Genomic DNA, 12,198 nt, shown 5'->3' on the forward strand with positions numbered 1-12,198 from the left:
AGCTGACTACGGGCGAAAGGCGGGGTACACCCTGGACAAGCCGCCAGGTCATCACAGGGCTGACACATAGACACAGACAACCATTCACACTCACATTCACACCTACGGTCAATTTAGAGTCACCAGTTAACCTAACCTGCATGTCTTTGGACTGTGGGGGAAACCGGAGCACCCGGAGGAAACCCACGCGGACACGGGGAGAACATGGAAACTCCGCACAGAAAGGCCCTCGCCGGCCATGGGGCTCGAACCCGGACCTTCTTGCTGTGAGGCAACAGCGCTAACCACTACACCACCGTGCCGCCCACCAACAACATATATATATATATTTTTTTTTTTGCCTGGCATGCTAGATGTGTGTGTGTGTGTGTGTGTGTGTGTGTGTGTGTGTGTGTGTGTGTGTAAGCAGGAAAGATATTGCACTTTATATTGCACATTGTCCGGTATTGCTTATTGTTAGGCTACGCTACTGCTCCTTCCCGTCCTCTGTCCTCCTGTTACCCCTCCTCCCCCCCAGAGAGGAGTTGTACAGTCTGATGGCGTGAGGGACAAAGGAGTTTTTAAGTCTGTTCGTCCTGCACTTGGGAAGGAGCATTCGGTCACTGAACAGGCTCCTCTGGTTGCTGATGACGGTGTGCAGAGGGTGACTGGCATCGTCCATGATGTTCAATAGTTTGTCCATATAAATATAATATATATATATTTTTTTGACATGCTAGACTTTTCGTCTGGGTGTCGACTCACCAGCCGTCTCAGATGCCACATCGCTGCTCTTCAATTGAGTCTCACCACAAAGCCTGTTCATCATTACCAACTTTCAGATTCAATGCTGGAAATTTGTCGGCCATAAAAAATTTTCAAAATCCAGTTGAATTTGTGTAGTCTGATCCTGACATTAACCAATGACCAACTCATGAGGCATTTTTTTGATTTAATGTATAGCTTATTATCAGCCACAACTCCGAGACAGGGACAGAATTAGGCCCACAGATTGATTGTTTGTTACAAGCTCGGGGGCAGAGCCTCTTCTTACAAACCCCACAGTTAGGGAACAGCCTTCCAAGTAGTGTTCAGGACTCAGACACAGTCTCAGTGTTTAAATCAAGGCTCAAAACATATATTTTGAGTCAAGCCTTATGTTAATAGTGTTTATGAGGTAAAGGAGTAGATCTGAAGGGCCCTCAGACATAGAGTGTTTTGGTAAACTGGGATGTATGGATGCTGTCGCCCACCCACTCTCACTTGTTCACTCGGGTTTGTTGATGGTGTAGTGGCTGCTGCTTTATGTCCCAGGGCTCCCTCATGTCTGTGGTACCTTCTGGCTCTCCCCTTTTAGTTATGCTGTCATAGTTAATCTTGCCGGAGTCCCTCAGTGCACAAGGCATACTGTTCTTAACCATCAAGTGACATTGGGTATACCTAACAACCTGTGGTTCCCCTGTCTCTACCCACTGTCTGTTCCTCTCTGAGTTACATGTCCATCCTGAGACACCAGTAATCCTGACCCCTTCTGATCCTTGGACCTGCCTGATCCATCCTGATGCCCTACTTCTGGCTTGAGTCTCATCACATCACTGTCCTGTAGAGGACGGCCCCATATGGACAGTCGAAAGTTGCACTTGGAAGACGCTCTGAAGACTTATAGTAATGCATTTATGTCTGAGGACTACAGTTGACTTGCTAACTTTAGGACCGCAGTTGTCATGAACAGTTTTGCACTCAAGTTTCCATCAATGAACGGTTGATAACTTCAACAAAACAGACTTCTTGTTCAAACTATAATGATTTTCCTGGTTACACAGTTATACTTCGTGACTCTATAGGACGCTGTTATAGACGTAAGTTATTTATAATCATGTCATCTGTTATCACCCAGATGAGGATGGGTTCCTTTTTGAGTCTGGTTCCTCTCAAGGTTTCTTCCTTGTGTCGTCTGAGGGAGTTTTTCCTTGCCACCGTCACCACAGGCTTGATAAATTAGGGATAAAATTAGCTCATGTTTAAAGTCTTTAATTTTCTGCAAAGCTGCTTTGCGACAATGTCTGTTGTTAAAAACGCGATATAAATAAACTTGACTTGACAAGCTCCGCCCCTTCCTTCCCATAGTGCATGATAGGACAGGTTAGTGTGAATGTGATTTGAGAGACAGCTTATGTTTCCTATTAGAGACATCAGAGATTTCACATATACACATTAGCCCTCTTAAACTGCAGCTTAGTATGAAGAATGAGTTATTTTATAACCCACCTATACATCCTGCTATATCCCTGCTGTACTGTAAGTTTACATGGCATCACAACTTCTACACACATCATCATCATCATCATCATCATTACCATAATAAAGCAGTTTTGATAAAATAATACCACATGGGGTGTTACACAACAGTCACATGTAAGTTTTCTGAAGTTGACAAAGGATCAAACAATTTTAAAACTAACAAAACTGTTAAAAAAAAGTATTAATCACCATGAGTAAAGCTTTAAAAAAAATGACATAAAATGAATAATGAAGTGAAATAATAAATAAAAAAAATCAAGTTATCGGTAAAACATCCAACTTGTGACCTGTTACTATACAGTTTAATTTGATTGGTTTGATAAAGCACACAGTTGGTCAGTGATCTAGAAGAACCCACAACACCCGATAATAACCTCACAAAGCATGCTATGAAAAAATCGATCACAGTATTCACACATCACATCATATCTCATCCAGGCCCATGCACGACATTCACACTGCACTCTCAGTGCACTGCTAACACTCCACATTTCATCCTGTTGCTTAATAAATAAACCTAAGCAATAGACTTTCTCACAGGGTCACAGGGAGGCGGTACTAACCTTTGACCCTTTCTCCACGGTTCAGCTGGATCTCTCCCTCTCCCTGGGGTGTGTAGGGCTTAACCACGATGAAGGTGCGCCCGGGCACGGCGCTGTAGAGTTTCCGTTTGGGCCCTCGGGCGCCGGCAAGTGTGTGTGAGGGCCCGGTGGGCGGAGGGCTGACATGCCGCTGCACTGTCCCAGGGCTGTAAACAAAAACATAGGTTACCGTGGTGATGCCAGGTAGCTGGTAGCCAAACGTGGTGGTCACTGACATGGTCCCGTAAAGTACGAGCGGGCGTGTGTGGCTACACACGCACATAAACGGGTGCGTGTGCACACACACACTCGGTGTGTGCAGGTCCTCTTCTCAATAGTCCTGGACCGGCCAGGCTGTCATGCAAATGCAGCTCGGTGATCTCCCGCTCTTTTCCTCCTCCTCCTCCACCTCCTCCTCTCCTCTCCTCCCTCTCCTTCACGCCCGTTAGCGGCTGCCTGTCGTGCGGCGCGCCGAGAGCTCGGGCGAGCTGGGCATGTCCGCTCCCCACGGCTCTCACTTGCACGCACGCACACACACACACGCTCGCGCTGACGCGGCTGCGCTCTCTCGCCGTGCCTGGGCTCACACACTCCCGCACACACACTCCCTCTCTGCACATTCTAACTCACACGCCAAGTGTCAGCAATGACAACGCGCCGGTGCTGGGGGGTCTGGATTGATTAGCGTGGGGAGTGCAATGTACCCCCCACCCTAAACTGCCAGACACACACACACACACACACACACACACACACACACACACATATATATACACACAGCTCCCACTGCCGTAATCAACACACGCCCCTCCTCTCTCTCTCTCTCTCTCTCAGACTTCCTGCCCTCCCCTCTCCTGCATTTTTTCTCCATCTCTCTCTCCTTCCTTCCACAGCTTGCTTGCTGCTTACCCTCTCTCTCTTCATCCGTCCCTCGTTCTCGTTGAGAGACAGGTTCTGAATGTTAATGCAGCTGCAGGCTGAGTAGCCGCTGCTCTACGTCTGTCTCATTCATCTCAAAGCCTTCCCACTTGCCCATTCATCATGCACATGCTCACACACCCACACACACACACATCTCTTTTCCTCCACTTACAGTAACACAGAGAATAACCTGTATATCATCCCATAACCTATACTTATTATTTAACGCAACAATAGTCTTCTTTACCCCCTGATTTCCTCACACAATGTGCAGTTGTGATTGTGCTTGCCCTTCTTTCTTCCTCCTTCTCTCTCTCTCTCTGTCATCTACCAGCATCAAGTGCTTTAACTTTCCCTTAGCTCCCATTTGAGTCATCTATGTAATTTGAGTCATCTATGTCATTTTTCCTCCATCAGGCTTCCTGTACAAAAAAAAAAAACTGATTCATTTCTTGTTTCCCTTCACCAGCAAAAATCCATCAACACACTCAGACTTTATGTCCCACCTCCCTCCCGCTCTCTGCCCTTACTCCAGTATGGATGTTGAGCTCGGTGACGGCTTTCCAATTACTGCAGGGATGCATGGAGCGGACGGACTACGGCTTGCAAACACACAGCAACCAGTGAAAGATGGACAGGGAGAAAAGAACGAGTGAAGGCATGAGAATGAGTAGAAACGTATAAAACATAAGAGGATGAGTAAAGAGATGTAAGACAGGGCAGAGAACAGAAAGATGGGCTTTAAAGAGATAGAGAGAGAATGAAGACACTAGAAGAGAAGAGAAGAGAAGAGAAGAGAAGAGAAGAGAAGAGAAGAGAAGAGAAGAGAAGAGAAGAGAAGGGGGGCTGACACTGACACAGAGGGAGGGCTCCTGTTGTCACGGTTCGCTCTGATTCCATATCGATCAGTGTGAAGTGCCAGTCCATAATAAACAGCACTGAAAATCATCACCCAGCTCTGCAGTAACATCCCATTTCACACACATCAGTCCACCAGCATGTCGACATCTGACTCTTTATTTATCTATTTTTTTAGTTAGAAGTAGATAAACATGAACTCAGGCCCAGTTTCTTAGTAAACCAGCAGTGAATTATATAGCATTGTATTAAACGTGTATGTAAAACTCTAGCCTAAGTCTCATCATCATCGTCCGGCTGCGCTGCAGTCGACCACCAGTTTTCTCCACAATCGATGATCTGTCGCCAGGTCAGCAATGTCTTCCGGCCGCAAGTCGCCCTCAGAGTCTCCCAACAGAGACCTGATATAGCCCAGGAAGTTGAGCTGCTGGCATCCTGGGCGCCTTTTGCCGTGCGTTGGTACATACAGGGCATATGTCCGGCATGGTTCCTCCACAGGCATTCTGAGTACATGCCCCAGGAATCGGAGTTGACGCTGCCTTACTGTGGCGATTAGGGGTTGAGTGTTGGTCAACTTGTAAATCCAGGCGTTGCTCACATGGTCTAGGCGCTTTATGTTAAGCATAACCCTATAGCATGATGTGGCGAACGCATTTAGCTTGTTTTCCATGTCCCCCGATATAACCCAGGACTCACAGCCATATAGAAATATTGTCATGCAGGTGGTGTTAAAAAGCTTGACTTTAGTGGATGTGGAGATTGATGGACTTCTCCAGATTTTCTCCAGCTTCCAAAAGGCAGTCCATGCAAGGGCTTTCCTCTTGGTCATGTCGTCACTGCTGGAGGCCATCATAGACCCCAGATATTTAAAGTTGGTAACATGTCTTATTGGCTGTCCGTATACCTCTAGCGGTGGTTGTCGGTTACAGTTAAATGTCATGTACTCGGTCTTGGGTACACTGATGATGAGTCCAAGTTTTTTCCCAGCAACCGCTGTTTTAGTAAGCTGTTCCTGCGCCCTGGGTATGGATGACTCAAGTAGTGCAATGTCGTCGGCAAAGTCCAAATGATTTGGACTTTGCCGACGTGATTTGGACTTTGCCGAGCCTAAGTCTAATCTTAGTTTTAAGATGCTTCATAATGCAAAATCCTAAGAGCACTTTCTCATCTACTCATTTCTGAGAGAGCTTAGACCAAACAAAAGAGAAATCAATACCTTTTTTTCTGTGGTCTGAAAACATATTTTGGAAAACGCTTTTATTCACGTCCTGTATTTGTGTTGGGGTTGAATTGAATTGTGAAATGAACCATTTGGTACTTGTTAAGTGGTGTTGAAGCACTTGTTGTGATCAGCACACGAGTGAGATCACCGATTACACCTGCACCAAGAGGGAAAGTGCACCAGGGTTTAATACATAAGGATTAAACACTGCATATGGCACTCTTTCCAGACCCTTATCGAAGCTGTTTTCCAATCCAGATGAAGTCCAGAAAATCTGAAAATGATCTGAGGTTTCCTTTAAACTCTGATGTGACCTGGACTACGTAGAAAAGCTGCTTCCAGGGCTGATTTCCCATGCATCCTGTTTATCTCAGTATAAATATTGATCACAGGACCAAAGAAACTTTACTGTACTTTCTTTCCTTAGTCCTCAGAGTCTTGAAGCTCTGTAGCACCTTGGCGCTTTCCTCCACCACACCAGGACTCCAGCTACAAGTGGATGAACTCCTAAATCTCTCTTCATCCCTCATAGTCTCTCATCTATCCTACAGCCCAGTCCTCTTGGTCTTTCTCTCTTACACACCTATTTAACCACTGAAAACCAAAACCCAAGAACAATGCCTACTAAAGAAGACAAGAATAGCAGAACAAGAGTTACTACTCATTATGATTTGTTGTGTACACCCTGCATCCAGCCTGAATTGTCTGTTCTCATGAACACCAGTTGCACTTTCAAAACTTAAAAAAAAAAAAAAAAACACTCGAGGATGCTTGAATTTGGCACATTCTGTTGTCAACAATGAGTCAGAAGTTTTCTTTTTCTCATCATAGCTGCTGGAAAGAGCAGATGGATGGATGGACCAGTTGATCCATGAGAGAGAAGCAGTTCTCCTTCTAAAGCCATCAGATGCGTTAATCTCCAACAGAACTCTTTAGGGTCAACAGAGCTTTTGCTTTTGTGATGTAATGGTCCAAACTTAATGAAATTTGTTCCGCTACCACATTTTTTTTGTATGCACACCAAACTTTGTGAAATTTTGTCCATACTACAACCAACATGTTCATATCTCAAGAATTGCTGAAAGCTCATCTCATCTCATTATCTGTAGCCACTTTATCCTTCTACAGGGTCGCAGGCAAGCTGGAGCCTATCCCAGCTGACTATGGGCGAAAGGCGGGGTACACCCTGGACAAGTCGCCAGGTCATCACAGGGCTGACACATAGACACAGACAACCATTCACACTCACATTCACACCTACGGTCAATTTAGAGTCACCAGTTAACCTAACCTGCATGTCTTTGGACTGTGGGGGAAACCGGAGCACCCGGAGGAAACCCACGCGGACACGGGGAGAACATGCAAACTCCGCACAGAAAGGCCCTTGCCGGCCACGGGGCTCGAACCCGGACCTTCTTGCTGTGAGGCGACAGTGCTAACCACTACACCACCGTGCCGCCCGCCCCATTTGCCTACATTTCCTAAAGTGCCAATTGGCTGGCTCACCAAAATGGCCACCAAATGGCAAATCAAATTTCAGGATCAAATGCCCTCATCTCATCTCAGTATCTCTAGCCGCTTTATCCTGTTCTACAGGGTCACAGGCAAGCTGGAGACTATCCCAGCTGACTACGGGCGAAAGGCGGGGTACACCCTGGACAAGTCGCCAGGTCATCACAGGGCTGACACATAGACACAGACAACCATTCACATTCACACCTACGGTCAATTTAGAGTCACCAGTTAACCTAACCTGCATGTCTTTGGACTGTGGGGGAAACCGGAGCACCCGGAGGAAACCCACGTGGACACGGGGAGAACATGCAAACTCCACACAGAAAGGCCCTCGCCGGCCACGGGGCTCAAACCCAGACCTTCTTGCTGTGAGGTGACAGCGCTAACCACTACACCACCGTGCCTCCCGCCCCATTTGCCTATATTTCCTAAAGTGCCAATTGGCTGGCTCACCAAAATGGCCACCAAATGGCAAATCAAATTTCAGGATCAAATGCCATATTTTCATGAAAGGCTCATTTGTAATGGCATATAGAAGCGATGTACCGATATGAAACAAATTAGCCACAAGGGGGCACTGTAATTAGCACATTTATGTTTTGTCTCACATCTCAGAAACCACAAGGGTTAGAACAAAACAACTTTTTCCTCTTTTTTTAAAACATATTATTTCCCTGTCAGCCCTGCGATGACCTGGTGACTTGTCCAGGGTGTACCCTGCCTCTTGCCCATAGTCAGCTGGGAAAGGCTCCAGCTTGCCTGTGACCCTGTAGAACAGGATAAGTGGCTACAGATAATGAGGTGAGATGAGATAATGGATGGATGGATGGATGGATGGATATTATTTCCCAAATGAAATGGGCCTAAGCATGCCAGTTTCCACCCCCAAAATTCCACCCCCAAAAAAATGGAAAATGAAAAACCATTTCAATTTCATGAAAAAGTTGGGAAACCAAACTTGTCTGAGGCATTTCATCCAACTGTTATGAAGTAAAAAATAATTTTGATAAGAATAATTTTGATTCGTCTAACCATTTCAAAGTTATGAGCCAATGAAAGCTTAAGTCATGGCCACATTTGACTATGGCCAAAATCTTGTGATGTAAAGGTTCAAATTTAATGAAATATGACACACTGCATCACTACCACAAGCTTTGGATGCACACCAAATTTTGCAAAATTCTATCCACAGATGCATTGCAGCTGACACATTTCAATATCTCAAGAGCTGCTGAAGCTAAAAATTTTAAATTTGGTGTGCTTCTAGTTAGCCACATTCACTAATATGTCCTATAGGACTGATTGGCTCATACCACAAGCTGGCCTAGTGGTTAGTGTGTCCGCCTCTCAACCCGCAGATCATGAGTTCTACTCACGGTTGGGTCATACCAAAGATCATAAAAATGGTACCTACTGCCGTCTGGCAAGGCACGCTGCAATACAGATGTGAGTGGGGAGTCAAACTCTCACGGTTACCAAAGGACCAACCCCCTACTCTAACGCTAGCTGTATAACAGGTGAGATGCCGAGGGCTACAGAAGCAGAGATCGGTGCCACCCAATGTGCCTTAAGGGCCTGGTTAGTCCTGGGATGGGAGACTGCCTGGGAAGACCAGATCCTGGCATGGGATCAGACTTTGACTTGACTGACTGGCTTATTCAACACAAATGGCTGCTTGACCAATCAAATTTCAGCAGTCAGTATTTGCAAAAATGTATTTTTTCAAACTCATCCTCAACTGTTTTTTTTTTTTAATTTGTATGAAATTTGATGTACATCATTTATAGACCGTATGGATATAAAGGTACAAAAATAATTTTGATTAATGAAACCATTTATGAGCCAAGTCATGAGCAAGAGAAATTTTAAAGCGTGGCCCCTATTGAACAATATCTTGTGATGTAAAAGTTAAAATTTCATGAAACTTAATATACTTCATCACCATCACATTCCAATGTCACAAATTTTGTGACTTTTTGTCCATAGGGGGCACACTAACAGATACACTGCAATATCTTAAGAACCATCCATCCATCCATTATCTGTAACTGCTTATCCTGTGCAGGGTCACAGACAACCTGGAGCCTATCCCAGCTGACTACGGGCGAAAGGCGGGGTACACCCTGGACAAGTTGCCAGGTCATCACAAGGCTGACACATATGGCCCTTTTCCACTACCCTTTTTCAGCTCACTTCAGCTCGCTTCAGCTCACTTCAGCCCGACACGGCTCGCGTTTCGACTACCAAAAACCAGCACGACTCAGCTCGTTTCAGCCCTGCTTAGCCCCTAAAACTCGCACGGTTTTGGAGTGGGGCTGAAGCGAGCCAAGCCGTGCCGAGTGAGGCTGGGGGCGTGAGCAGACACTCCCCTGTGCACTGATTGGTGAGGAGGAGTGTCCTCACATGCCCACACATGCCCCGCGAGCGCGCTGGGATCTGTAAACACCGCAAACCCGGAAGAAGAATAATTACGAATTACGAGAATTTCTGAAGCCTTATGCGCCTCGCCTCATCTATACGCTCTTGCCAGTATCTGTCCGCGTTGTCGGTGACAACAAGCCACAGCACCAAGACCAGCAACACTAACGACTCCATGTCCTCCATGTTTATTACTATTCGGGTCGTGAGACTACCGCTGAAAAGATCACTGAATCAGTGACATACAGAGCATCTTGGACGAGTTCGCGGAGCGCAAGGCTCGTCGTATGCCCTTCAAATAATGCGCGCAGTAGGCTATTGATGTTTTATTATGAGCCATGTACAGTATGTCGCCTAATGTTTTTTTGTTTCTGAGTTACATGTTCGTTTGAAGGACTTAATGTACAAAATAACATAGTTGCACCCCGTAGTGTTGAAATTGGTAAACACAGTGCATTCAGTGAGGTTTGCACCGCCCTCCTTTTATTTCTGACTCTTCCTGTCACCGTTGCAACCTCTGAGCGCTCATTCGTATGCCCTTCAAATAATGTGCGCAGTATAGGCTATTGATGTTTTATTATGAGCCATGTACAGTATCCTAATGTTTTTGTTTCTGAGTTACATGTTCGTTTGAAGGACTTGATGTACTAAATAACATATAGTTGCACCCGGTAGTGTTGAAATTGGTAAACACCGCAGTTGCGGACATTTTGTAGCCTAAAATGATGTTATGATAAGCTTTAATAAAGGGCCCGGTCATTTGCCCCGCCCCCGGCCCGGCTCTGACTTGTTCCGCCACTGTCACTGATGTCACTGTTTGCGCTGCTTAACGACATCAAGTGACGTCCACCCACTTTCGCTAACTCCACCCAATGTGTCCACCCACTTCCAGCCAGCACGGTTCAGCGCGGTTGTGGTCGAAATGCAACTCCAACAGCCCCGCTCAGCTCGACTCAGCACGGCACGGCTCAGCCGCGTTTGTAGTGGAAAAGCGGCAATAGAGACAAACAACCATTCACACTCACATTCACACCTACGGTCAATTTAGAGTCACCAGTTAGCCTAACCTGCATGTCTTTGGACTGTGGAGGAAACCGGAGCACCCAGAGGAAACCCACGCAGACACGGAGAGAACATGCAAACTCCACATAGAAAGGCCCTCGTCGGCTGCTGGGCTCGAACCCAAAACCTTCTTGCTGTGAGGTGACACTGCGAACCACTACACCACCCCTATCTTAAGAACCACTTGAGCTAAAAATTTAAATTGTGTATGGCTGAACTTGGCCACTTACAGTGGTGCTTGAAAGTTTGTGAACCCTTTAGAATTTTCTATATTTCTGCATAAATATGACCTAAAACATCATCAGATTTTCACACAAGTCCTAAAAGTAGATAAAGAGAACCCAGTGAAACAAATGAGACAAAACTAATATACTTGGTCATTTATTTATTGAGGAAAATGATCCAATATTACATATCTGTGAGTGGCAAAAGTATGTGAACCTTTGCTTTCAGTATCTGGTGTGACCCCCTTGTGCAGCAATAAGTGCAACTAAACGTTTGCGGTAACTGTTGATCAGTCCTGCACACCGGCTTGGAGGAATTTTAGCCCATTCCTCTGTACAGAACAGCTTCAACTCTGGGATGTTGGTGGGTTTCCTCACATGAACTGCTCGCTTCAGGTCCTTCCACAACATTTCGATTGGATTAAGGTCAGGACTTTGACTTGGCCATTCCAAAACATTCACTTTATTCTTCTTTAACCATTCTTTGGTAGAATGACTTGTGTGCTTAAGGTCGTTGTCTTGCTGCATGACCCACCTTCTCTTGAGATTCAGTTCCTGGACAGATGTCCTTACATTTTCCTTTCGAATTCGCTGGTATAATTCAGAATTCATTGTTCCATCAACGATGGCAAGCCGTCCTGGCCCAGATGCAGCAAAACAGGCCCAAACCATGATACTACCACCACCATGTTTCACAGATGGGATAAGGTTCTTATGCTGGAATGCAGTGTTTTCCTTTCTCCAAACATAACCCTTCTCATTTAAACCAAAAATTCTATTTTGGACTCATCCGTCCACAAAACATTTTTCCAATAGCCTTCTGGCTTGTTCACGTGATCTTTAGCAAACTACAGATGAGCAGCAATGTTCTTTTTGGAGAGCAGTGGCTTTCTCCTTGCAACCCTGCCATGCACACCATTGTTGTTCAGTGTTCTCCTGATGGTGGACTCATGAACATTAACATTAGCCAATGTCAGAGAGGCCTTCAGTTGCTTAGAAGTTACCCTGGGGTCCTTTGTGACCTTGCCGACTATTACACGCCTTGCTCTTGGAGTGATCTTTGTTGGTCGACCACTCCTGGGGAGGGTAACAATGGTCTTGAATTTCCTCCATTTGT

General features: G+C 45.7%; 1 protein-coding gene across 1 annotated transcript in view; it reads right to left on the reverse strand.

Moving 5' to 3' along the window:
• Positions 1–12,198, reverse strand: part of shank3a (SH3 and multiple ankyrin repeat domains 3a) — a 520,369-nt gene that overhangs the window by 166,750 nt on the left and 341,421 nt on the right. The window contains exon 11 of the mRNA XM_060923596.1: positions 2,844–3,028. Coding sequence (XP_060779579.1) covers positions 2,844–3,028 — 185 coding nt within the window. The remainder of the gene's footprint in view (positions 1–2,843; positions 3,029–12,198) is intronic.

The sequence above is a fragment of the Neoarius graeffei genome, chromosome 6 (genome assembly GCF_027579695.1).
Source record: "Neoarius graeffei isolate fNeoGra1 chromosome 6, fNeoGra1.pri, whole genome shotgun sequence".
In the NCBI taxonomy this organism is placed as follows: domain Eukaryota; kingdom Metazoa; phylum Chordata; class Actinopteri; order Siluriformes; family Ariidae; genus Neoarius; species Neoarius graeffei.